General features: G+C 40.7%; 2 protein-coding genes, 1 long non-coding RNA gene and 1 pseudogene across 5 annotated transcripts in view; 1 reads left to right on the plus strand and 3 right to left on the minus strand.

Annotated features, from left to right (window-relative positions):
- LOC121965516 (semaphorin-6D-like) overlaps positions 1 to 8,723 on the plus strand; it is a 218,225-nt gene extending 209,502 nt beyond the window's left edge. For both annotated transcript variants that reach the window (XM_088090593.1, XM_088090594.1), the window contains 2 exons: positions 1,450 to 1,581; positions 2,575 to 8,723. In XM_088090593.1, coding sequence (XP_087946719.1) covers positions 1,450 to 1,581; positions 2,575 to 3,882 — 1,440 coding nt within the window. In that variant the 3' untranslated portion in view covers positions 3,883 to 8,723. The remainder of the gene's footprint in view (positions 1 to 1,449; positions 1,582 to 2,574) is intronic.
- LOC121939464 (uncharacterized) lies at positions 726 to 8,036 on the minus strand. The gene is made up of 3 exons (XR_015779511.1): positions 7,934 to 8,036; positions 6,005 to 6,082; positions 726 to 1,608 (listed from the first exon to the last, which is right to left on the minus strand). It is a non-coding gene; the product is annotated as an uncharacterized LOC121939464 (long non-coding RNA).
- Positions 8,724 to 17,081: 8,358 nt separating the features above from the next.
- LOC121939502 (uncharacterized) lies at positions 17,082 to 21,181 on the minus strand. The gene is made up of 2 exons (XM_042482520.2): positions 20,860 to 21,181; positions 17,082 to 19,642 (listed from the first exon to the last, which is right to left on the minus strand). The coding sequence occupies exons 1-2, from the start codon at positions 21,056 to 21,058 to the stop codon at positions 18,996 to 18,998; spliced, it is 846 nt and encodes a 281-aa protein (XP_042338454.1). The 5' UTR covers positions 21,059 to 21,181; the 3' UTR covers positions 17,082 to 18,995.
- A 2,547-nt stretch (positions 21,182 to 23,728) lies between these two features.
- LOC148186745 (uncharacterized) lies at positions 23,729 to 27,488 on the minus strand (annotated as a pseudogene). The gene is made up of 2 exons (XR_015779516.1): positions 27,168 to 27,488; positions 23,729 to 25,256 (listed from the first exon to the last, which is right to left on the minus strand). The product of XR_015779516.1 is annotated as an uncharacterized LOC148186745 (transcript).
- Between the last annotated feature and the right edge of the window lie 114 nt (positions 27,489 to 27,602).

The following is a 27,602-nucleotide window of genomic DNA, read 5'->3' on the forward strand; positions in this document are numbered from 1 at the left end:
TTCTCTGGAGGTTTGTTGCGTCATCACTCTCTCCACTCCGTCTCTCATTGGCTGCCCTCCTGCTGCTGCTGGGGATTTTCAACGGTTGCTCAAAAGGCTGCTGCTGCTGATTCATGAACATATATTATGATGGTGTCTCGACATGCTATTTTATGGGTTTTTTTAGCGTTTTTTTGGACGTCATATTTTGACATTTTTCGACTTACTACTATGACGTTTTGGCCATTTTTTCAACATGCTATATTCAATGTTTTCAAAATAACATCATACTGTACTGTGTCTGTTGTCTTTTAGATTTTTGGATATAAATTGTTGACATTCTATATCAGGACTTTTTGGATGAACTCGACATTTTATAGAATGACATTTTTGGATGAAATATTTATAGAAAAAACAAAATTGAACCAAAAATGTCAATGTGTTGTAAGACAGGAAATGGCGAACAAATTCCAATGTATAAAATGTCATAACAGAGTCATAAAATGTTATAGTATAGGACTTTGTAAATAAATGTCATCAAACTTAATACTTTCGAATCCCTTTATCGATATCTGCACAATTATAAGCTCCTTCAACAATGCTCATTAAATATATTTTAAAAAATAAAGTGCACCTCAAAAATGGCAATACAGGAAGTAAAATATGTTAAAATATAGGGACACATTATAAAATATTTAGATTAAGTTTTTTTTTTCATTTAGTCTTTACTTTGCCTTTGTTAAATCAATTGATCGGCTTTTAATACTTTTAACTGAGGACCCTAATTTTTCTGATTAGCTGAAGGAGGCTTTCATGTTGTGCTGCACCCAGAAACGCTTTACAAAGGAATTTGGCAAATATAATAATAATCTGAGATACCTGATTTCTGATTTTAATGACCTATGAGCCATAGTCATCCAATTTAAAACAAAAAAATGATTGAAATATTTTATGTTACGTGTAATGTATATACATTATTTGAAAGTTTGCCTTTTTGCATTAAATCAGCATTAAATGAACGTTTTCAGGATTTTGTGATTTTTTAAGATGCACCTGTCGAGGTCCGTTCAGTTCACACACCTCTGCAGGTTCGGGTTTGGAGCTCAGAAGCAGCAGCAGCAGCATCAGCAGAATTTTGAGCAGCGACGTTAATATTCATCCTCTCTCGGGGGGACGCGATAAGTTAAAAGCTTCACTTCAGTCTTTTTGCTCGGTCATTACAATCGACCGCTTCATTATGGACTCGACTGTCTCCAAGTGTCCTAGAGCAAGTTACTGCCGACCTCTGACCCCTCTGATGAAATCTACACCAGTTCCTCATTAAACTGTGTGAAATGTGATAATTGGGACTCACCCAGAAACGCCTGCTGACGAAGTTTTCATCACATCCTTTAAAGATTAAAAAAGACAAGTCTTTCCGCTCTGAACGGATCGTCCTAAAGCGAAGGCTTCTTTCTCTTTGTCCTACAGGAGGACAAGCTGGACGTGTCCACCCCAAAGATGTACAGCTCCTTTATCCCCAACGGCCGGGCCGAGCCACACCTCCACACGCCGGGACACCAGGGCCTGCCGCTGGGCGACCCCGACCTCAGCCTCTCTCAGGTGGGACAGCTCGCCATGACGGGCAGCCTGGACGGGTTAAAAATACTCTTATTACATTTAATATCAAATGTCAGTTTGCCATCATGTTAGTCTGTTGAAACTGTTTTATCTGTTAAAATTAATTCATTCATTTAAAAAATACATATATATATATATATATACATACATCTCATAGTATAGTATATTGAAAAATTTCTTCCAAAAAAGTCCTAGTATAATATGTTGAAGGATTTCATTACATTAAATCATAGTTTAGTAAGTCGAGAAAATTCATCAGGTTGTCTTTAATATTCCCTCAAAAGCCGTCGTAGTAGTATGTGATCACAAATATTCTAAAAAATGTCGTACTATGGTATGGTAGGATCACAAAATGTCATCTGTCTCTGCGCTCTTTAAATAAAACATATTATTATTACTAATAATATAAAAATACCACAAAATCTGTCACAGTGTGGTACGTCATAAAAAAACGCCATAAAACGCAGGTACGTGTGAGTAAGATCACTCACTTCTCGTGGCACGATCCCGACAGGAAACGCAGCGATACCTCTGAAAAATAAAGCGCGTTTTTGTGGAAATTTATCGGTAAGAACAAACGCTTATTGGCACATTATTGAGGCAAGAAAAAACAGCGATAACAAACGACCGCCTCGCCTGGATTATCTTGCCGACCAACACAACATGTCGATAAAAAACGGGACCTTGTCCCGGCGAGAAAAGGAAGGTCGCTTTAGTTAACAACCGGTTTTTGTGGCACCATCCAGGCGGGAAACGCAGCGACATCTCGCTTTAAACTTTAGACAAAACAAGACAAAACCATTCCTGTCGTCCGTATCCTTCCGTTGTTATTCGCAGAGAACTGAAAGTAACGAATTGCGGCGCTCAGAGGTGACGGACGGACGCACGGTTTCCTCACGGCGATCAGTCAGAGCTTTAACAAACACATCATCCGTACTTCCTGTTGTGTTTTTGTCTAACCGAGCGTCTCTTCAGTCTCTGTCTCAGGCTGACGGCGAGCTGTCCGGCCTGCCGACGCCCGACTCCACCCCGGAGCTGCCCATCAAGAACATGAAGGCGCTGCGGCACCATCAGTACGAGAAGAACCAGAACTGCAACAACGCCAAGGACAACCCCGCCTCCGGGCCCAGCGGCGCCGGAGCCGGTCTGGGCTTCATGGCCGTTGTCGGGAACTCCGTGACCCAGCAAGCGTTTCCCTTCTCTCATCACCACGGCAACAGTTTGACTAACGGGACGGCTCACGGAGCGGGAGCCTCGTCGACTTCTCTGCACCTGCCAGAGGAGAGGAAGATCCTGAGTGACGAGCGAGCGGCGGCGGCGGCAGCGGCAGGAGGAGGCGGCGGCGGCGTCCCTCATCACCACCACTCCCAGCAGTCCCTCCCCCAGACGGTGGTGGACGTGTCGGCGCTGGACGAGCTGCTCAAACACATCCACGAGGTCAGCGCGTCGGGGACCGGCGGTATCAAGGTCCTCACCTCCACCTCCTCGTCCTCCCTGTTCCCCGGGCCGTCCTCGTCCTCCTCCGGGGGACATCATCACGGTCACCACCATCATCACCATCCCAGTAACCACCATGGCCACACCCGCACGCACCACTACAACCACAGCCATCACCATAGCAACCACCACAATAATAACAGCAGCAGCAGCGGTGGCGGCGGTCACCATCACCAGCAGCAGATCCCCGAGACAGAATCCGCTCCGTACTACAGCACCTCCACGCTGCCGAGGGACGGACTCCCCAAACGCCTCGACGCTCCCACTCAGAGCTCCACCTCGTCCTCCTCCTCGTCCTCCTCCTCCTCCAACAACCCCACCTCCTCCACCTCCATCCCTTCGTCCTCCTCCTCCTCGTCCTCCACTCCGCTTCAGCAGCAGGTCATTCCGGAGAGACCCGGAGGAAGCGGCGTCTCGGTGGCGCGTCATCACTCCCAGCGGCACTCGCTCATTAAGATGGGCAGCGGGGGTGGCGCCGTGCCTCGCCACCACAGCTTCAACCAGCGGGGGCCGCAGCACGCACACTTTCTCGCCAGGATGAACACCAACAGCAGCAGCAACGGCCCGCCAACCGCTGCGGCGGATACCAATGGCGAAAGCCAGCGGCCGTCTATCGCCAGCACCTGCCTGACGCGGCAGCACAGCTACAGCGAGGGGCCGCACGTGCAGCGGGCGGCCATTGTCCGCAGAACGGCGTCGCTCAAACCCCAAGTCCCGCCAAAACCTCTGTTCCTCCCTAACACGGCAACGTCAACGGTCGCAGAGGCGGGAAAATACAACTACTGAGGCCGTGGGAGGAAGTGGCGCCATTCCAACACATCCTCGCCAAAGTGAGAGCGCTGATGGGACACGAAAGAGACTTCAGAGCTGTTTGTCCCCGTCGCTCCTCGTCATGACCCCTCAGGACGCCGCTGCCGCTCTGAGTCAGAGACGCTCTGAGGATCCACAAATAAATGCTTGTGGAGACGCTCCCTCTTGACAGATTGCGATCGGCTCAGACGAGTCGCAGAAACATTCCAAAATCAGGACGAAGGACATGAACGACTCAGACGGCGTCCCCGCGGCTCCAGACGGCCTGAAAAACTCCTGATTGATGCAGTTTTTCTTTCTCGCGCTTTGATCTAACGTCCCCGGCTGGTCGCACCGTGGCACCGGGCCCAGATTTCCACACGTCACAAACCCGACATGAACTGAGTCTGGGACCTGGACCGCCACCGGGACGGTTTCTGCAGGACTCTGAGGACCTGACAGGAAGTGACAAAACTCCAAAAAGGAGAAAAAAAACTGCAGTGAGATTTTTTTTTTTTTTTTTTTGTTATCACGTCTTGGAGAGATGGAGATTTTTGTACATCAGCGACACTTTGAGGACACGAAACGGCTCTGAGACGCAGATCCGAATAAACCGTGAATGTCCTCTTTTATACCATATTGGTATCTGAACCACAGACGTGACGGAGGGAGGATTTACTGCACTCAGCACTCGAAATACTCCTTCAGTTTACTCATTTGTACGTTGAAATGACTCCTTTGATTTTCTTGAATTAATAACTGCTCATTTGCCCGCCTGCATCCGTCTTTATCTACAAGAGCGAATTTTTATGAACCGTGGGATCTACAAACTGTTTCAGAGATCAAATCCAGCGGTGATAAATCAGAGCTGTTGGTTTCATTTATGTCATGTGAGGAAACCGTTTATATAAAATACATTTTCCGGTAGTTTGACGGGTGAACAGCAGAAACGGCTTCGACAACGTTTTTTTGGCCTTTTCTGAAAATGTCGTGCAGCACCCGACGATGTATCGATTTCCTGAAAATGTAATAAAACCCGATAATGTGGTAACCTGAAATGAAATTTATTTCAAACACGTAAAAAAGGAAAGAATGAACACAAACACACAGACCAGGAGGCGACCGACATCGATTATTAGTAGTTAACGAGACCGATAACCGATATTTGGAACCGATTTTCATTTACAAAAAAAATTAAAATATTTTTGTCAATATTTAGAATTTGGAATAAAACAAACAACACAAACTTTGTTTACATACTTTTAACAAATGTTTCATCAAAACTAAAAAAATACATAAAAACTTCAATAAAAAATAAATAAAAATGTCTTATAGTATTTTTACAGAAAAAGAGAAAGTCATAGAACTTAAACCAATGACGTAAAAAAATGTCCTGACTCAAATTAAAGTAACGTTTTTTCTTATCTTTAATACCTTTAAGGTGGTCTTTAAAGACCAAGAAGTGCTGCTGTAACGTTTTTTTTTTGGTTGCACTTTTTACACTTTTTTTGATTTACAATATTTTCTGATAAGTTTGCATCACTGTGCTGTAAAAAAAACTCAATAATATAAGGTATTGTGTCAAAAATGTCAATTTCAATTTCAATGTCAAATTTGATTACATTATTGGTCAGATTATCACTTTATTGGGTTTTATTCAGGGCTTTTTTTTTATCGTGATTAATCACATAATTTCAGTAGTTAACCGCAATTAATCCCATTTTTTAATTACTTTATTAAAATTATTTTGCATTTCAAAACTGTTTGATGAGTTAGGAGTTTTTCCAAAATTCAGCCCACTTTTGGTTATTTAGCCGAATTTCCTGAGAATCTATTATGATGTTTGTTGACGTCGGATTCGTCAGTATCGTCACTGTCGCTTTAAAACTCAGCCCGCTACGGCCTCTTTAGTGATCAAAAACAAAATGAACGTGTTAATTACGGATCTTAATTGCATCACAATTAACGTGTGAACGCTGACAGCTCTAGTTTACATATTTATTCATTTTAAGGGAAAATTGATCATATTTTCAGACGGAATTACATTTTCAGGAAGTTATGACATTATTGATGCTGCATGTCAGTTTCCCCAAACATTAAAAAAGATCATCTCTTTCACCTCGAGTGCAGCGGTTCCCAAAGTGGGGGGCGTGGCCTCCTGGGGGGTCAGGGGTCATTCATTTCCATCGTTTTCACTCTGCATTTGATCATAAGAGACATTCAACATTCAACTTCAGCTTTACTTTTACAAACAAAAAGAAGAAAACGAGCAATAATGAAATAATGAAAAGTCCCCGCAGCAGCAAAACTCAGATGAACCTGCGTGACGACGTTCATTAAACAGATTTAAGATTCGCGTTTACTTCGCTTTAACATGTTTCACTTTCATCATCCGATGTTAGTTTGTGAAATCTTTTTTCAGACAGCAGAAATCCCCGCTGACTTTTGCAGAGGCGAGTTCACACAGCGTGGCTCAAATTTCTTGCTCAAGTTGAAAAATTTAGACACAAATTTCCCGTCTTTACGTCATTCGCATCCCGTCATTCATTTCGTCCACCGCGTGTTTGCGAATTTGCATCTTTGCATCTTTGCGTTGTCTTTGTACGTGCGGGTGCATCTCTGAAAAACTGAGTATCATGAAAAGTTCATTTTTCTTCGTAATTTAACTCTAAAATATATATATTGTGTATTCTTCACAAAAAAATTGATTTAAAGCATTTTTTTTGTTTTCATTTTGATGATTATGAGAATCAGAAATCAGAAATATTTCCTGACGATTCAAAAAATGATCTACAAAACAGAAATGTCCAACTGCTGTTCATTTATATTCTCACTACTTGGTTTTGGGCTCCTTGGTGATGAATTACTGCATTAGTGTGGCACAGGGTCGACACCGGAATCGAACCCGCGGCCGCTGCGGCGAGGATACAACCTCTGTACACGGAGCGCCGCTCTATATGTCACATTTTTTACTTTCTTAAATAACTGATGTATAATATTGGTTTTTCAATAATATTCTATTTTGTTACGATGCACCTGTAATTTTTCATCACGTTCAGTGTGAAATCATCTCCAGTCTGCTTAACCCTTTGAAAACCGAGCAAATCTGGGCCTGATTCCTTTTAAGAATGCAATGAGAAACTTAACAAGAAATGATCCAAAATATTGGCAAGAAACTGAAAAAAAATAAAATTGCCAGTAAATTACTTGAAATTTTGCAACAAAAAAAGTAACATGAAAGACAAAGAAATGACCTGCAGGTGTAAAAAAAAACTTTTCTATAACATCATTTTGAAAAATAATTAAAAATACACTAAATTTGATTCCTTGAAACAACGATGATTATGTAACATACGGGACATGAAATGTGCTGTATTTAAAACCATGCTCACTCATTAAAAGAAATTATTATTTTCAAAAATTAAAAATATTGTTTTCGTGAACGTTTTCTTGTTTTTTGTTAATTTTCGAAGAATTTTCTCTCGTTTTTTTGGAGATTCTTTTTCTTTTCATCTTAAATAATTTCTTGCCATTTGCAGCACGTTTTATTACCAAGTTGCTCATTGCCTCTTTTCTATGTTTTCAAAACCACTCGGCTATTAACTTGAACCGACATCAGTTTTCTTTCTCCTATTTAACCAAATCGGTTTGAATTCTGTGGAAAACTTGAGACAAGAGCAACTTGGCAAGAAATGTCCCATAAAATTACCAAAAAAAAAAAAAATTATTATTATAATTATAAAATTATTATCGTTATAACCATATATTTGTCACAGAAAAAAATGTATCCTTTTTTTCAATTTTTTAAATGTTTTTGGAAGGGGTACAGGGTCATTCTCTTGTTTGATTTTGGTTTTTAATTTCTTTTTTATTTTCATGTAATTTTCTTTAGATTTTTTGTTTTGCTCATTTATTTTTCAAGGGTCTGTCTTGTTAAGTTGCTCATTGCTTTCTACACATCTTATTGAACAAAGTCAGACCATTTTTCTCAGATTTAAACATAAAACGTCGACAGCGCGTACATTCATAAAAACAAATATTCACTCACCTTTAAATTCTTCGCTGGAGTTTCGTTAACGACGTGCTGCGAGCTGCTGATGGCGAGTTCATGGAGACGTCTGAGAGCGACACGCAGCTGCAGCGAAGCTGTGAACGAAAGAGACAAATCAACAGAAAATCCCAAACCAGAACACGAACAAGACCGAAAAGTTTCAGTTTGACTGTATTCAGTTTCATGCTTTCAAACTTTGTGAAAATCCTTGAACAGCTGAGACAGATTGTTCACTGTGTCGATCATTCTGATATTTTTCAGATTTTAACAGATGCTGAAAATGTGAGAGAATAACATGATGATACATTTTAATAGTTTTGTTCTTTTAGTGTTTGGAGAACGAAAAACAGCACAAAACCCAAACGGATTCCAACCAGAAATGTTTCAAATCTAAGGAAATCAGGAAATCAGAGCCCGCAGCTGAAACGCATGCTTTCCTGAAAGAAAACTGTCAGTATATTTTTTTAATTATTATTTTCAAAATTGTTGGTAAATTATTTTGGTGATTTTTTTTTTTGAAGAAAAGATATTGTCTTTTTTTTTGTTGAAATGTAATTTTTTTTATCTTTAAAAATTTGGGGCAATTTTTAATGAAACATTTGGGAGATTTTTATTTTTATTAGTATTTTTCTTCAAAATTAGCAATGTTCTTTTCTTTTGAAATTGGTGGTGATTTTGAAAGAAATATTTTTTTGATTTTTCATATGAAATTTTTATGGAAAAATGCTTATTTTTTTTCTTTAAAAATTTTGGGATAATTGAAAAAATAAAACTTGGGAAATTCTTATTTTTGGCCATTTTTGAAGGAAATATTTTGGCTTTTTTTCTTTCTTGAAAACATGCATTATTTGCTTCAAAAAGACACCATTTATCACAGCCAGAAAGTGTAAAAACGGAAATTGTTGTTGGATTTTCATATTTCCGATGATCTCTGGACACATCGTGAGTTATGACGCAAAGTTTGTCAAAAAACTTTTGCAGGCCTGGAATTTGCTATTTGCAAATTTTATGACTTTTCAAGGTTTTTCCGCGCTGTATGACTCCTGCACTGACTTCTGCAGAAAATTAAGATTTTTGACATTTCAAAAAAGGAAACGTGTTTCAGGTGACGCAGCATGAAAGACCAAAACCGGCGAGCAGCTGCCGGTCGATTGGATGTCAGTTACTGAACTTTTCTCTGTGAGTTTTCGGCGTCTGTTCGGTCTCCGGCTGCCGCTGCAGCAGACAAACATCCTGCAGCTGGTTCTGGTTTTCTCGGACGCTCTCAGCTGATGCAGATGAAGCTGCTGCAGCGGAGAGTCCGTTTCTGTCTGCCGGAGTCGAGGCGAGCAGCCTCTGCACCAAATGATGCAACTTTGAGTCCGGCGGCACCGGACGACAGGGGCGGGGGGGTCCGAGGGGGACTCTGGACGAGCTGTGAAAGCGGCGCTGCGTCACACGCCCTCAGAGCGGCCTGACTGTTCGGCTCAGATTGAATAAGCGAGGACAAAGCGGCAGTTTGACTCGGATCCATGTGACGGGCCGACTGGTGTCACGCTCTCTATTTGAAGAGGTTACATCATCCGCTCTAATCCGCGACCTGAATCTGAGACTCTTTGATGGTTATCGCACATTAGAGTCGCTCGGGTCGCTGGGAAGACGCCGCCTGCACCAATCAAAGTCCACATTAACGGCGCAGCGAGTCTGATCCTCGAAACGGTGAGAAATCTGACGCTTTGTGACAGAACAAGAGGAACGTTTGAGAAAAAGGTTCAATTATAATGAGTTCACGAGTCTGTGAGTCTTTGAGTCTGAGTCTGAGTCTGTGAGTCTGAGTCTGAGAGTCTGAGAGTCTGTGAGTCAGTCTTTGAGTCTGAGTCTGTGAGTCTGAGAGTCTGAGTCTTTGAGTCTGTGAGTCTGTGAGTCTGTGTCTGTGAGTCTGTGTCTGTGAGTCTGAGAGTTTGTGAGTCTGAGTCTTTGAGTCTTTGAGTCAGGGTTGGTCAGTCAGTCGTGGTTGTCAGGGTCGGCGTGGTTGTCAGGGTCGGCGTGGTCGTCAGGGTCGGCGTGGTCGTCGGGGTCGGCGTGGTTGTCGGGGTCGGCGTAGTCGACGGGGTCGGCGTGGTTGTCGGGGTCGGCGTGGACGTCGGGTCGGCGAATCGTCGTGGCGTGGTTGTCGGCGTAGTCGACGGGGTCGGCGTGGTCGTCGGGGTCGGCGTAGTCGTCGGGGTCGGCGTGGTTGTCAGGGTCGGCGTGGTCGTCGGGGTCGGCGTCGACGATTTTTTCTTCCTTCGCTTAGTTTAAATCAGTCAACTGCTAATTTTAAGTGATTTAATCAGACAAATTCTTGTGCGACTGCATGTGTTCAGACAACATTTAACATGTAAAAATGATTTTGTTTTGATAATTAACCCTTTGAAACCTGGATCAACATCATGTTTCTTGTGCTGCACTCAGAGTCGTTCTCAAGTGTTTAAACCTCTGAATCCAGAGCAGAACAGATAAAAAAGGTCATGAGCTTCTTGAGATGCCTCCCAAATTGCAAGAAATTAGATTTGGAAGAAAAAATGTATATATATATTTTAAAGATAGGAAAATATATCCACAGAGCTATATTTATATCTATCAAAACTATATATTTAAAATTATTTAAGCACTTTTTTTCTGGTAATTTCTTTTCTTTTTTCTTGGTTTTTTTTTCAAACTTTTTGTTTCTTCTTCTTGTTTTATATTTTTGGGTATATTTTTTTTAATTTCTTGCTAATTTTTGGGGTCACTTCTTTTTTAAGTTGCTCATTGCCTTTCTGCCCATGTTTTTAAAGGAAATAAAACGTATTTACTCAGGTTTGAGGGGTTAAGACACAATCCAAAGAATCTCTACGGTATCAGTCCAAAAACTCAGATATCAGGAAATTTTAAAACAACGCTCAGCCGCCCCCCAAAAAAGGTCATTGCCAATATAAAGAAAAGGCAACTTGTAGTTAATGGGTTAAAAAATATGAGAGTACCTGTGTGGTCCTTTAAATCGCTCCATCGCCTCTCAGCGGTCACTTTTACACCGAGTCTCGTTTCCCCGAAGCTGCAAAGAGGGAACAGAAACATCAGATGAGTGTTTTCACCTCGCAGGACTCAAAGAGAAACTGGTCTTTTCTAAACGTTTTTACGCTGAAATAAATTCACACAGACGTAAAGACAAAATGAGCAACGAGGATCTCCATCTGTTCAACACAAACTGTCAGAAATCTGCCGAAACTTGATAAAATAACAACAAAAGAAGCTCATTTCCTGAATGTTTTCACTGGGTGCTACTGCAGAAAATGAACACGATGGCTCATTTTATGAAAACCTTTTTTGCTTTTTTTGTATGAGGATGCACTTGTAACCTTTGAAAATAAAATGAGTTTATTCATTTGGCGGCTCTCGTCCTCTAAACGTGCTCTCTGTGATTCAGCCGGGGAGGGACGGAGGACGGAGCAGAGACACTGTGACATCGCTGATAACGGACTCACAGCGCCTCCCGCTGGGCCCGCAACACAATGACAGTGTAATAATGTCACAAACTATTATGTTCACCTTACTGCTATTAATTAAAGCGCGGATGAAAGTGTAAATAAAAGCTACTGTGGAAAATTTCTCAGACTGAAGTGACTTCTGTGTCTGTGGGTGAAAAAAAGGAATAAAAAGCTGCAACAGACCATAAAAACAAACATCATACTCACGTAACAAACGTGGAGTTCTCGAAGAGTCACAGAAGTTTTTGGGGTGATTTTGGGAGTCCTTGAGATGTGCCGTTGTCCATGCCAAGACTCCATGACCTGTCGAGGCACGAAAGGGCCATCCAGAGAACCTTGGACGATTTCCAGGATTTGTAGGGTGCTTGAAAACATTTTTCGGACACCGTTAGTTCCTGATGGGCATTACTCTGAAGTTGTGAGTGAAAAACAGAATAAAGAGCTGCAACAAACAATGAAAGCAAAAGTCACACTCACTAAAGAAACCTTAAATCCTTGAAGGGCCTCAGAAGTTCTTAGGCTGACTTTGGAAGTCCTTGAGATGCACTCTGAGCAAATCCTGGAGTCTTGCCATGGACCAAACAGTCCAAAAGGGCCTGAGACGATCTAGAGGACCTTGAGCGATTTCTAGGGGTCCTTGAGGGTTTATGGAATCCAGGGGTTCCTTGAAAAACTCTTAGGGCCCTAAATGTGTTCAGAGATTATTGAAACTTGTTTCAGGATTCCAAAAAACGACAAAAACCCTTTCAAAGACTGCCAAAAGTTCAAGGAGCCTGGTAATTGTCTCAAGATGTCCTTAGGATGTTTCAAAAGTTCTTACAAGGAACTCTGGGAGTTTCTGAGGGTGTACAGGAGTCCTTGATTCCTTGCCTTGAGTCACTGAATGGTTTCTAAGAGGGCCTTGGGGTGTCCCAAGGGTGCTTAAATACATTTTAGACCAGCAGATCCTGGTGCCTGGGGGGTGTTTCAGGAGTCCTTGAAGGTAAGGGAAGGATTTAAGGGTATTTCAGGTGGGGGTGTTAAAGGAGTGCTTAAATGGTTAATAAGTTAAAAAATATTTTGGAGGTGATCTAGAAGTCCTGGGTTGGGTTCTGAAGTTTTCCAGGGGTTTCCAGGGATCTACATGGGTGTCTTTGGGATGTCTGAAAGAGACGTGTCGATCCAGAGGTCCTTGACAAAACTCCAAACTCAAAGAAACGAAACACAGGAAGTATTTTCCTCAAAAATCAGCTGGTTACAGTGAGCAGTGTATTTTATATTCTGCTGTCACTGTCAGCAGATTAAAGAATAAAGCCCTGCTGGTTAATGGCATTTTCTCTTTTCATTACAATTTTCATTTTTGTCCAATTATTAAAAAACTATAAATGAGGTTTTCGTCCCTCCAGAGACAAACAGCATCCAACGCCACATCGCGTCTCCTCTGAAACCCTGCAGCGCTCTTCTGAAGTGATAAAAGGTCCCAGTTTCACCGGACATGAAGGTCAGTCCTTACGACAGCGGACTATGAAGGTCTTAACCATCAGCTCTGTGGTTCCTGGAGTCCTTGAGGGTGCCCTGGAGTCACGCAAGAGTTTCAATAGTCCTAGATGCAGTATCCAAGGTTCTTTACAAGGTTCTGGAAGGATTCGACTTAAATCTAGGGATCCTTTATGTGTTTTTCACTATTTCAGGAATCCTGAGGGGTCCTTGGGTATCCTCGGAGAGGCCCAAGAGTCCTTGAGATAGTCACATGCGCCACTGATGGGGTTTCACACATTTTAGAAGGAGCTGCAGGAGTCCTTGAAGGTGTTCTCCAAATTGTTTTGACCGTCTCACAATCATTGGTGGTGTCCCGATAGTTCAAGGAGGAATCCTGGGCTGCTGTCCAGGAATCCTTGAGTAGGTCCTGGAAGCCCTTGGTGTGTTAAGGTTTTGTGTGAATATGGCAAGGACCCCTGAAGATGGTCCTGGGGTACTTCAAGGAGTCGGAAAAGGGGTCCAAAGTGGGCACGAAAGGAATTCTGGGATTTTTCAGCGGCTTCTTTAATTTTGCTGAGGTCAAGTGATCCTTGAAAAGGGTCCTTGACGAAGTTCCAGGTACAGAACAAATCTGCACACCACAGGAGTTTAGTGGATTTTACATATTGTACACGAGGGGTTAAAACTGAGACAAAAACCCACAACTATCTGTACAAGAGAAAAATAATAATTTAATAGTTTCTGTTCAACACGAGCTTCAAACACCAACACGAGCATCTTTAGTCCCTCAAAACGTTTCTCTCTGAGCCGCTTTACAGCAAAGATCCTCACTCTGTCCATTCATGTTTCTAGGATTTAAGGTCATTTCTCAGATTTTGGGACATTAGGGTCTCGGCTGAGACCTGTCGGTGGGTGTGAGGGATCCTCCTCCGGCACCTTCTGGACACTAAAAGGCCAAAAACAATTCCCATCACTTTATTTTTACTGTCAATTAGAAAATGGTTGGGGGGGGCACCTGGCGCCCTATCAGGGGCCAGATTTGGCCCATGGGCCGTAAGTTGAGTATCAGTGCCAGAGTGAATAAGAAAGCACAAAATTGAGCTTGTTTATCAAAAAGCTTTGGATAAAAACATGGAAACAGTTCAGCATTTGCACCTAAAGAATAACTCACATGCTCGTCTCTTCCTGCCCCATTCAAAGAGCTCTGCAGCATCGAATTTCTCGGCTGTAATCCTGCGATTGGCTCTTCAAAAATGCACCGGTTCACCTTTCAGACGCCTGTTAAAACCTGCAGTGTTTTAGAAAGTCTGATTTATTGATGAAATTAGCCGCTGAAAGTGATTATTGAGCTCAATCTGAACTTCAGCGTCACCGGCAGCCGTTTCAAAGAAAGTCTCGTGCTGCCATCTGCTGGTGACAAATAAACACGTCGGGTAATTTTCACTGATCCAGACTCACATCTTTCTTCTTTTTTTATTGACATTATTTTAGATTTTCCAAAAGTAAGAAACCGAACAGGTTTGTTACTAGATCATTTTGTTTCGAGATTTTGTGTCCACTTGGCTACAACGACAGGACGCAGAATAATATTACGACACTGGAAAACATCTGGTCTCCGTTTTAGGGAACGATTTGAACTGACGACAAAAAAAAGGCTGCGTTTGAACGTGTTACATTATTAGGGGGGAGAAGATATTTTTTAACAAATCTGGGGTCGTTTTTTGGCCTTAATGTGAGGAACGGCCGAATAAAGCGGTAATGATGAACTGGTAGATTCTGAGGGGACTGACACCATGAAGACACTTTGTTTGTTTCTTTGTTTTTGTGTTTTTGTTTCTTTCTTTCTTTCTTTCTTTCTTTCTTTGTTTTTGTTTGTTTCTTTGTTTGTTTGTTTGTTGTATTTTTTGGCTCTTTTTGTGTAACTCTGTCTTTACTGGAGTTGTGCTTCTTGTTTGGAACAGATGGGTCAGTGAACATTTGTCTTGATTTGCGTGTTAAAACTTTTGTTTTGATGTTGCTAAAATCATCAATGAAAATAAAATAAAAACCTAACAGGAACATTTCATAAATCTTCAGTTTGTTTTAGAAGCACAAACTCTTCACAAAATGATATTTAGAGGCTGATTTTATGTCCAAAGGGTGAAAGCGTTCAACTTTTCGGTGACATTTTGGGGAGTTCTGCAAGAGTCTGAAATTCCAGGTGTGGCACACAGATATCTGGTACACAGAAGAAAAATGCAAATCTAAAACAGCCACATAATTCCTCTGATACACACATTATCAAAACTTACACGAAGGAAACTCTTTAGAGGTACTGTGAGAAAAAGTGATGAATTTCAAAGCAAACAGACTGGAGCTGGTGGATTTAAGGACTGTCTGCTGCATGTTTTATTTTAATTAATTCAAGGTTCGCGTTAATTTTTACTGATGAATTTTCAAAACTTTTCCATTACTTAAACTTTCGCTGCCTTCACGTGCTCCTCGAAAATGCCGTATTTAAGAGTTACGAGCACATGAACGTCTCTTTAAAGTTGGAATCCCGAGTGGGAAAGCTGTGAAGTTTGCGTGACGTTTCAGAGCAGCCGAAATGTCAGAAATCATGAAATCATCCAACAGTTTCAACGACTGACAGTAAAAAACTACGTATGTGGTTATTTTGTTCCTCGTAGCTCTCACTGACTCTTAGCAGAGTCGCATTTTAGCTTCTGCGTCTGTTATCTGCAGCAAACTGAGCTCTGCAGCAGCCAGAATACTGACAGTGTTCAACAGCGTTCGTTTTTTCGAGTACATAAAAAAACATCTTTACTTCCAGCGTCCGCGTTTGTTGTTTTTTGAATGCGTCTGTGTCGTAATTACGAATGCACAGCTGGAAAATACGATATTTCCAACAAGCGCATGACGGCAGCAAAAACAGTTTATCCAATTACATAACTTCAACTAGATAGAAATAAATAGGCCGATGTACCGTTATAATGGTCACGCAGCACAGTACCTGTATTTAACCCTTTAAAACCTGCACATTTGGCCTGTTTTCTGTCAAAAACGTGAGAAGAAGGCAATAAGCAGCTCAAGAAGAAAAGTAGCAAAAATTAGCAAAAAAAAAAATAGTCAAAAGTACAAAATAATTACCTGAAAAATATATTTAAAAAAAGAAAAGGAAAAGACAAAAAACAAACAGGTAAATGAACTAAAAAATAAAAATTGTAATAATTCTGTAACATCATTATAAATAGGTAATAATGATCATTAGAAATTCAGTTTTCAAAGCTTTTTCTTTAGGACAGACAGTTTCCTTTTTTAAAAATAGTTTTCTTTATCTACTATTTTCTTTCCAAACTGCTCATGTTTTTTTTTCATGTTCTTGAAAGAAATCAAAGAGTTTGTTCAGAGCTGAAAGGTTTCAATTTTTGTAAAAGGTGTCTGAAAGCAGCTCGAGTGGCAGGAAGGTATTCTGTGTGTTTTTGGAGTATTTATGAGCACGTTTTTAAAAAAAGCCACAACAATGAATATTCAAGACTTTTTCCAAAACTTTCTGTTACCTTTAAACCATTTTTCATGACTTTTCCAGGAATTTCTGCAGAAATGTCACCAGATTAGATTATATTAACCCTTTAACACCAGGATCCACATCAGATTTCCTGTGCTGCATTCAGGCGCTTTTTACTAAAATTTAAACTTCTGAACCAGAAAAAAAACACGGGAAAGAGCTTAATATGTAACTGTGTGTGTAAAGAAACATGTTGCACAAATTCAAAAAAAAGAAGTAAAAGGTGGCAAAAAATATTAGATATTAGGGAAAATATCAATCAAATATTTATTATTCTCTTGATTATATTTGTTTTTAAGAAAAAAATCATTAAAATTCAGTGGGGGGGGGCACTTTGTTGAGGTCATTTCCCTTTTTTTTACTGTTCAGTTTGTTTATTTACAGATATTTCTCTTGTTGTTTTTTTAACCAGTTTCTTGGTAATTTTTTCGTCTGGTTCTCTAAGTTGCTCTTCACCCTCTTTGAGTGTTTTAAAGGGTTAAACAGAGATGTTTTGGTGTTTGTGAAGCGATCATCAAATATAACTGTAATTATTCTAAAATCTGTCACATTACAAGACGATAAACACACGAGAATATTAACATTTGCTGTAAAATGTGGAAGTTTCTTCAACTAAAATCAAAGTATCTGAATCGATGTCAGAAACATGGAAAACAGTTTTCAACCACGTGACTTTATTATTTTAGTAAATGTCGTACAGCTGTTTAAAAGCATCACTGGCTTCCTGTTTGTCCGACACCCTGAAAGGAGATTTAAATGTTCAAAAATATTCAAAAATAAAAGCTCCAGAGCAGATTGAAAGTGATCCTCGGTGAACGCAGCTGGAGCTCGGTGAGCGTGAACGGACAGAAACCGAGCCCGTGATGCGTCTGTAAAGTGCCGCGTCAGCGTTTCTTCCAGTGTAGAAATGTCTGTCAAAATATATCAGCTATAAAAATACTATATTCTGTCTCTTCTTCCTTGTTCTGGTCCTGGTTCGCACCAGCGTGGATAAATACAAAAAAGTTTCCTGTCCGTTTATTTTTCCACAGTAAAATGCAAAAGAAAACGTTTTAGAATCCGGTTTTTCCTCCCGCCGCTTCACCGCAGCCGAACAAAGTCGTGACACGTTCGTGACTCGTTTGTTCCTTCAGTCCGTGTTTTTTCTCCTCTGACAGTTTCAATAAATACGTTTTAGTTTTCCTAATTAAAAGTAAAACCTGAAACCTTTTAAAGCTGCTCTGTGCTGAAAAATGCGTTTCTGTGTTTCAGGGCTGCACAGTTAATCAGATATTAATCACAGTCATAATTTGGGCTTCCAACAATAAAATCAACATGTTGGGCTGCGACGTTTCAAACGTGATCCGCGCTCATAAAAACTCGCCCTGCAGCAGCCTGTGAAAAACTTTCCTAAATGTTGCAGACGGCTAAAATCAAACGTCATCGTTCATAAACCATCATTCACCGTTTACAATACATTTATTTATCTGCTGTGACGATTAAAACATCAGCCGCCACTAATTATTTTAGGATTCTGAGCTGCACTTTTCTTTGGAAGCACTTCAAAAATATCCAGTTTGGTTATTGACTGCACCACGCTCTGGGAGCGCAGAGCGCACTGTGGGCACAGACGGAGCAGCAGAACGTTCGACGCAGCGAAAGTGAAACTCTGAGTTCACACACGTTTATACCGAAACATTTCCAGGAGTTTGAGGCAAATTTTAAAGAACATATATTCTCAATATTCTATACTGTTCTTTTTCTTAACTATAAAACAGCTTTTTTTAAATTATATTATTTTAAAAACAATGAATGCAGAACAAGATTATAACTAAATGTTTAAATATAACTTGGGGACAGTTTGTTATTTATGAGAGGGGAGGGGGAGGGGCAAAAAGGCTTGAGAGGAGGGGCTTACAACTTTAAATAGCTGCATTTTGTGTTTATTTTACTGACGATTTTTAAAGAAAAGAATTTGCTTTTATTTCTTTGAAAATATTTTGTATTTATTATTTTATTAATAAATCATTTTAAGAAAAAAGTGAAAACGCAATGAAAATATCTCTTCTCCAAAAAAATACCATCGTGATCTCAATTTTGATTTAGAATTTTAGCATTTTTTTGTACTTTATAAAAGTCACTGATTTTTAAAGGAAGAATTTGGGATTTTTTTTCCTTCAAAAATTTTTGGTGATTCTAAGAAAAAAGAAAAAAGAAAACCTGCAGGCATGCTCAAAAACATCGTGTCATCGTGATCTCAATTTTGATCAGAATAATTATAATTATTTTTTTGGCCATATTTGTGCAGCCCTGCTGTGTTTTACACATTTTAATAAAAAAAAACAAAAAACAAAACAGGAAATTTTAAAAAAAAACAAAAAAAACATCCCTGTCAATCAGTCGGTGTGGAAGAAGGAGGACTTTCATATTTATCGCTGTTTGGGAGGAACGTCTTTGGGGTTCGTCCTGCCCGGTCTCACGCCAGTATGAACCCTCACCCCACACCCTCAGCCCCGCCCCCTCAACCCTCAGCCCCGCCCTCAACCCTCAGCCCTGCGGCCTCAGCCCGCCCCCTCATCCTGCGGCCTCAGCTCTGCGCCGTTTTCTGTCCCGTGTGTGTGCGGATATGTCGTTTGTAGTTGGAGTTGTCGCTGAATCTGCGCCCGCACTCATCGCAGCTGTACGGCTTTTCGCCCGTGTGAATCCGCAAGTGTTTCTGATAACCGTCAAACCGCGTCAGCCTCTTCCCGCAAATATCGCACGTGTACGATTTGTCGGCTTTGGTCTCGACCTTGCGGTGCACCTGCACGTGTTTGGCCCAGTGGCCTCGCTGAGCGAACGCGCGGCCGCAGATGGTGCAAATGTACGAGTCCACCACCTCGGACAGCGGCGCGTCCAAGTCCACGCAGTCGCCGTTACCTGAAGCTGGATCCGAAGCGTCGGGGGCGTCCTCGTCCAGGTCGGAGCAAGTCTGCTGGAGCGAGGTCCCCGGCTGGGCGTCCAGCTCCGAGTCCTCCAGGTCCTGGAGCTTTGAGAGCGAGGAGGCCATGTGGTCGTCGTCCTGCTCGGTCCTGGTGCCGCCGCTCCGGAACAACACGAACTTGACATCGTTGTGGTCGTCGGCCCGCGGCGCCTCCTCCTGCCACAGCTCCTCCTCCTCTTCCTCTTTGATGGAGGGAGGTTTGATCTCGTTCAGGTCCAGACCGGAGCCCCAGTCCTGCTGCTCGCAGAGAGCTGCCGACAACAGAGAGACCAGAGTCAGGACGCCGAGAAAACAGAACAACACGTTTACTCTGTACTGAAGTACACTTCTGAGGTACTTGTACTTCACTAGTATTAGTATAGTACTAAGTATTTCCATTTTATGCCCCTTAACCCTTCCACTGCACCGTATCTCAGAGAGAAATACTTTTATACTCCATTTCTCTGCCAGCTTTAGTTACTTTACAGATTACTGATACAAAGTTAAATTATTAAAAAATTATGTTTTATTAAACATTAAATTACCCAGCAGTCATTCAGTCATTACAATGAGCTCCACCTTCACCAGCTGAAACTTACAGTGATAAACACATTAATGCATCAATAATTTAGGAACAATATCATATTTTGTACATCATTCAGCACAATGAGTACTTTTCTCGAGGTACTTTTTAAAGAAAACATGCAGATTTGGAAGGCAAAAAATTTTACAGAGAAAAAAATCTCCAAAGTGTTTTAAAGAAAGAGAGAAACTGCCAATTTTTATAAAGAAAACAAAAAATCAAACTTTTTTTTAAGAAAAAAACCCGTACCTTCAAATGCATGTTTCCTTTGAATACTGTCAGTAAAATAAATTAAAGTCGCTATCAGTGTTTAAAGAAAGAAAAATCCCTCAGAAATGTTCCAATAAACATATTAAGAGAAAAATAAGTATTTTAATCAGAAAAAATCACATTTTCAAAGCAAAAGGAAGTTGTTTTTTTAAGAATAAATCGAAATTTGTAGAGGAACTGTAAAATCAATATCTACACTTGAGGAATAATAGTTTTCATGTTACATTGTTGACTAATTAAGTAAAGATTAATCAAAGAAAACATCGCTTCCACCTCAAGTGTTTATAGGATTTTATTTTGAAGTTTTTTCCGTGCATTTATTTTGTACTTTTTGTGTTATTTCCTGTTCTGACAGTGACTTATTTTCCGCACCACTCCCTCCTCTCTCATAAATAACGAACAGTCCCTTACATTTCTTTTCACATAGTTGTTAACGGCCCTGTTAATTCCCGCCTTTTTCTCCCAAAAAACAAAGTTTGTTCGGTATTGTTTACACATTCCCGCTTTATTTAACGTGTTTTTGATCAGGTTACCGTAAACCGCTGCCGTCCTTTAACCGGGACCACCGGGCGGCTCGGTGCCCGGTGCACCGGCGGACCGGCGGTTACCGGTAAATGACGATAAGTCGATGCTGACCTGAGCCGTCGGGCCGCACGGAGACCCGCGGCGTCCTGCGGAGCTCCAGCAGCCGCCGCTGCCGGTCGATCTCCAGCTTGGAGCGGGAGATCTCCTCCTCGTACTCGGCGATGGTCCTCCCGAACACCCCGAAGATCTCCTCCGCGGCCTCCGTGAGCCGCTGCGTGATGAGCAGCCGCAGCATCTCGATCTTAGACATCTTACCGGCGCGTTTAACGGCGGAGCGGACCCAAAACCGGGACAAAAACCGGGACCAGCGCGCGCTGACGGGCGTCGTGTGCTCAAAGTGTTTACCACATACACTTCCGGGTTGGTGTCTGCGCGCATGCTCAGTGAAATGACCGCTGTGGGGTTTACCGCCACCTGCTGGACCGGAAGTCTGAAAACCGTTGTCATTATTTTCAAATTTCGCAACTGAAAATTAAATTAAATTAAATTAAATTAAATTAAATTAAACAAATCTAAAAAAAAAAATGACTTTGGGAAAATGTTTGACCGTCATAAATAACTTTCCAGATTTTAAAAACTGACTCTTTGATGTTTGAAAAGTCAACGGTGAAGCTGAAATCCTGCAGTTGAAAAAGGTCTCTGTGGTTTTTCGCTCTTGTTGTTCTGCTGGTCCGTTCATGCAAATGTTTTATTTTTGGAAACATTTTCAGTGAGACACAGAATAAAGTGATTTGAATTATTAAGCTCAGACTTGTTCTTTGTTTTTCTGACAGAAGCGTCCGTGATTCACATGATGTGTCACATGATGTGAACACGGACCATCGCAACTTTAAATTTCAACAATAATAATTTCTGCTATTACAGCTCCTGGCTGTGATAAATGGTGTCATTTTAAAAATCGCTTTAAAAAATGTATAGAAAATAACATTGCAGAAAACACTTTATGGGAAAATAGAAAACTACCTAAAATTTTTAGAGAAAAAAACATGTTTATATATATATATATATATATATATATATATATATATATATATATATATATATATATATATATATGTGTGTGTGTTTGTGTGTGTATATAATTATTCAAAAACTTTTGGAGGAAAATTAAATGACAAACAAATAAGTATTTAAAGTTGAAGTTACTATTTTTATTTTTCCTTTATGTAAATTGTTTTAAAACATCGAGTAAACACAAAAAATAGAGTTATTTAAAGTTGTATACCCTCCCCTAAAGCCTCCCTAGTACCTAAAAAATATTTAACATGCCCCCCCCCCATAAATAAGAAACAGTCCCTAAATACATAATAATAATTTATTTATATAGCAAATCGAAGTTTACAAAGTGTTTTGACAAATAAAGCAAAACAGAGGCGATATAACAACCGAAGACAGACAACAATGCTGAACAAAAGTCAGACAAGCGTTAAGATCAAATTAAACAAGCAATGAAGGGCAGACACATGTGAGAAAAATACACACAAAAAACAACAAAAAACAGTTTATACAGGACAATTGTAATGACAGCAATAATAAATAACATTTTGTGAGAGCGGTGTACAAAACCGCCGGCTCGTGTGTTGCCTGAGTGAGTCTGAAGACGAGCATGTTAAAATCTCCTAAAATAAGATTTTTTTATTATTGATTTATTAATTAATACCACACACACTCGTATCGCTCTGCACACAAAATGCACTTTTCAAAATCAAGCTTTGAAAATGTTATACATTAATATTATTTTCTACTCTCTTTTGGGTAATTTGGGTAATCAACATCAGTCCTAATCATAAATATCAAATATTCATTAATTTTCAGAATTGTAACCCTTTAAATGCCAGGTTTTGTCATAATGCTGCTTTGGCTTAAGATGAAAAGAAAAAATAATTATCCATATTAACCTCAGTGCTCGGTATGTGACTGCAGCTGCTGCTCCAGCGGGACGCTCAGGACCGGATCATCGGGACAGAGTTTACTGATGTCGAGCAGTAAGTTGTTTTGTTTTGTTTTCTTTGAAAGAAATTGAGGATTTCTTCTTAAACTACAGTCCCCAACAGACACCCCCTCCAAAAAATAAACTACAGTCCCCAACAGACACCCCCCTCCAAAAAATAAACTACAGTCCCTAACAGACACCCCCCCTCCAAAAAATAAACTACAGTCCCTAACAGGCAGACAACCCTCCTATTATGTTATATTAACGTAACACTATTATTAAGGGCATTTGTATTTCTAAGGCACATTTTAAGCACAGAGGTACGTTTAAGGTGCTGCACAGAGAGATTAAAAACATCATTCAAAGAACAATTCAAAGTTGAAATAAAACAATTAAAAATGAAAGCAGCGCAATAAAAAAATGAGAGACATACAGGTGCACCTCCTGCCACAGTCGAGTACTTGGATTTACTCAAAGAGCTGGGACACCGACGCACCCTGCAGAGGAACTATGGGATGTTGAAACAGCCACTATACTGCACCTCTTAAGAAGGTCGTTTTCATTAAAAGCTGATCCCACTCCAAAAATGAGGCTGATACACATTATTAGTACTTAATTGTACACATTTATTTGATCTGAGCTCCTGGCTGGTTTCTCCTCTATGTGGGTTCTCATGTTATGAACTACGTTTTCTTTGTACAAAACTCTTTTGGCACAATCTTAACTACTGAAAGGTTTCTCTCCTGCATGAATTCTCATGTATCTTATCAAAGTCCCAGTTTGACCAAATCTTTTCCCGAACTCAGAGCAGCTACATGGTTTCTGCATTTTTTCAGTCACTGACAAGAACTTCATCATTTTGTAAGACTTTAAACGGACTGAGGTTCTCTGGTCTCCCTCCAATCATCACTGTCCTCAGTCTCAGGTCCAGAAGAGTCTCCAGTCTTGTCCTCAGTCTCTGGTTGTAAATGTGTATCTGGATGTGAGTTCCTGGCTGGTTCTGGTCCTCCACAGTCCTCTCCATCAGCTTGCGTCTGTTCAGTCTGAGTCTGATGAAGCTGTGAGGTCTGATGACTAACACATTTATGTTTTTTTACCTGTAAACGCCAAGCAAATCTCCTGTCACAAACACTGCAGCTGAATGGTTTCTCTCCTGTGTGAGTTGTCATGTGCCTTGTCATATTTGCCTTGCACAAGAATTTTTTATCACACACAGGGCAGCTGAACGGCTCCTGCCCGGTATGAGTTTTCATGTGTAGCTTCAGTTTTCCACTTTCACGAAAAGCTTTAGCACACACTGAGCAACTGAATGGTTTCTCTCCTGTGTGAGTTCGCATGTGCAGCTTCAGTTTTCCGCTTTCGCTGAAAGTTTTATTGCACACCGAGCAGCTGAATGGTTTCTCTCCTGTGTGAATTTTCACATGTCTCTTCAGATCTGACCTGAACAAAAATCTTTTATCACACATTGAGCAACTGAATGGTTTCTCTCCTGTATGAATTCTCTTGTGTCTTCTCAGGTACGCCTTGCACAAAAATGTTCTATGACAAACAGAGCAACTAAATGTTTTTTTTCCTGCATGAGTTTTAATATGTCGCTTCAGTATTCCACTTTGACTGAAAGCTTTGCCACAGACTGAGCAGCTGAACGGTTTTTCTCCCGTATGAATTGTCATGTGTCTCTCCAAGTGTGGCCTGCACAAAAATCCTTTATCACACAAAGAGCAATTAAAAGGCTTCTCTCCTGTATGAGTTGTCATGTGTCTCTTCAGATATGCCTTGCGCAAAAATCTTTTCCCACACACTGAGCAGCTGAATGGTTCCTCTTTTGCATGACTTTTAAAGTGTATCTTCAGTCCTCTACTGTCACTGAAAGCTTCGCCACAAATCAAGCAGCTGAAAGGTTTCTCTCCTGTATGAAACCTCATGTGTCTTTTCAAATGCCACTTGAAGCCAAATCTTTTTCCACACTGAGAGCAGCTGAATGGTTTCTCCCTGACAGGGACTTGATCATTTTTCGGAGAGTTTAAACCTGACTGAGGTTCTCTGGTCTCCCTCCAATCACCAACACTGACTTCAATCTCGGCTGGTACAGAATCGCCAGTCTCGTCTTCACTAAGTGGTTGTAAATGTGTATCTGGGTGTGAGTCCCTGTCTGGTTCTGGTCCTCCACAGTCCTCTCCATCAGCTTCTGTTTCCATCTGTTCAGTTAGTCTTTGATGAAGCTGTGAGGACTGAGGTTTCTCTTCATCATCTTCACTCTTCACAGGGACAGGAGTGAATGGGAACTTGGTGATATCAGCCTCCTCCAGACCTTGAAGCTGCTCTCCCTCCTGACTGCTCCACAGCTCCTCCTGCTCCTCTTTAATGTGTGGGGGCTCTGGGTCCTCCTGCTCCTCTTTAATGTGTGGGGGCTCTGGGTCCTCCTGCTCCTCTTTAATGTGTCGGGGCTCTGGGTCCTCCTGGTCCACACTGGAGGGGGGAACTTCTTCTTTAACCACCAACAGCTGCTGGACGTCTGCAGGAAACAGAAATAGAGACATTACAGAAAGAATCACAGTTCGAGACCTCCTTGCTGATTTTCTACAGATCACTGAGAAATCACTCGAGGAAGCTTACAGTCAGGGCCGGCTCAGGCTGGACTTGAACCAGCCCCTAGTTCTGTAACGCATCATTGAGCATCAAACAACTTCAGTTTTCTCTCATCAGCGTCAGATCATAATGTTTGGGGTCAACCGATATTGTTTTTTCAGGGCCAATACTGATTATTAGTAATTAATAAGACAAAAACCCAATATTTGGAACCCATATGCATTTACAATGAAAAAAAAAAACATTTTCGTCTGTACTTAGTATTTGAAATATAATAAACTCCAACACATAACCTTGCTAAAATGCCTTTTGCAAATGTTAAATCAAAATTTAAATAGAAAACTGAATAAAAAAATAGTTCCACCCATGCTGATGCTTTTTTTGCACTTCTTTAATTAATTAATATTATTGACAATCATTAAAATAAAATGCAAATGTGTGTCAAAATGGCAAAAATTGGCCCCAATAATTTGTTTATCTAATATCAAATCTGTTCTGAGTTATACAGTCGTAACTTTGGTTACAACACAATGAGAAAATATACAGAGGTACACAAAATTCTCAATAACAGAAACAATACAATTAATTTATGTTAAAGGTAAGTACATTCAAGCTTCATTAGTTTGAATGGTCTTACACAGATTAGCAGCTCCCATCAGATTTTAAATTCACATATTTCACATATTTAAATTTAAAAATCTGTGTAGTTTTCACTGGGGATGTCCCCGTCAAGATTTTTTAACCACCAATCCAGTCTGTTAATGAGATACTGAGTATCTGCTGATAATGAGGGTTTTTTAAAGTTTCCTCTATTATTACAAAATAACTAAGTAAACAAACCAAAACAAGGTCATGGCTGAGCAGACAGACATTCAAAGAACGTTTTTAGGATGTTAATAATTTCAAATAATGTTCCCTTAAGGTTAAACTCTGACTTAAGATGTAACAAGCTGCAGCACTCTGAGGACGCTGTGGTGATGTTGAGAAGTGACAGATCAGAGCATGTTCTTTTTATAAAACATTCAAAGGAGAACAAAGGAAGAACGTTTTCGAAGCAACAGTCAGGAAATGTTACGAAGAACAGATATTACACAACATCTTTCATGAAAATGTAATGTAATATTATATGTTAATTTACAAAACAACAACATTTTTTTAACACTTTTTGATGTTTATAGAGAATGGTACCCAAACTTTAAGAACATTCTGGGGACTAAGAGACATCTAGCTGCTGAAAACGTAACTAAAACATTAAACAGCTGCAAAAAAATGAAACTGAACACCAGATTCTCAACCTTTTCAGGGCAACCAAGCCAGCAATTTTTGGTTCAAAAAACGTTCTGAGGATGTTAAAATGCAACCAATGCAGTTCCACTGAGCTCTACCCAAGTCTGCTGGGAGACAGTTGTGACGAATAGAGAACAGTCCCTCCGTTAAACAACCACGCAGTGATAAATAGAGAACAGTCCCTCAGGTACACAGCCCCACTGTGATAAATAGAGGACAGTCCCTCAGGTACACAGCCCCACTGTGATAAATAGAGAACAGTCCCTCAGTTCAACAGCCCCGCTGTGATCAATAGAGAACAGTCCCTCAGGTAAACAGCCCCGCTGTGATAAGTAGAGAACAGTCCCTCAGGTACACAGCCCCGCTGTGATAAATAGAGAACAGTACCGCTGTGATAAATAGAGAACAGTCCCTCAGGTACACAGCTCCACTGTGATAAATAGAGAACAGTCCCTCAGGTAAACAGCCCCGCTGTGATAAATAGAGAACAGTCCCTCAGGTAAACAGCCCCGCTGTGATAAATAGAGAACAGTCCCTCAGGTAAACAGACCTGCTCTGTGTAACCGGAGCTGAGGGTTGAAAACAGCGTCCAGTAGTTTCCGTTGTCGCTCGTTCTCCTCTTTTGATCGAGAAAGTTCCTCCTCGTACTCTGCTATCGTTCTTTCAAACAGCCCAAATATCTCTTCAGCAGCCGCAGTTAGTCGCTGCTTCACCAACGCTCTCAGCATTTGGACTTTACACATTTTCACACTTTATCAACACAACAAAGACTCTCTGCTAACAGACGGCTCTGCCCGACGCCATCTTCGTCAAACTGCGTCCAGCTACACACAGGAGAGAATACTGCTTCCGGGGCAGCTCCCCTTCAAAATAAAAGCCGACAAGTGTTACTTACTCTAAAAAAAGAAGACAGACTTTTTAATTAATGGCATTCATTGAGCTTTAAACTTCATTCTTGAACTTGGAAATAAGAGTATAAGAGCTT

Source organism: Plectropomus leopardus, chromosome 17 (genome assembly GCF_026936395.1).
Source record: "Plectropomus leopardus strain MGB_pleo_1.0 chromosome 17, ASM2693639v1, whole genome shotgun sequence".
NCBI lineage: Eukaryota > Metazoa > Chordata > Actinopteri > Perciformes > Serranidae > Plectropomus > Plectropomus leopardus.

Coding starts and splice junctions, on each gene's coding strand:
- LOC121939502 (XM_042482520.2), bottom strand. CDS start 21,058: ATGTCTAAGATCGAGATGCTGCGGCTGCTCATCACGCAGCGGCTCACG. Junction 19,643..20,859: donor CGTGCGGCCCGACGGCTCAG/GTCAGCATCGAC, acceptor TGTTGTCGGCAG/CTCTCTGCGAGCAGCAGGAC.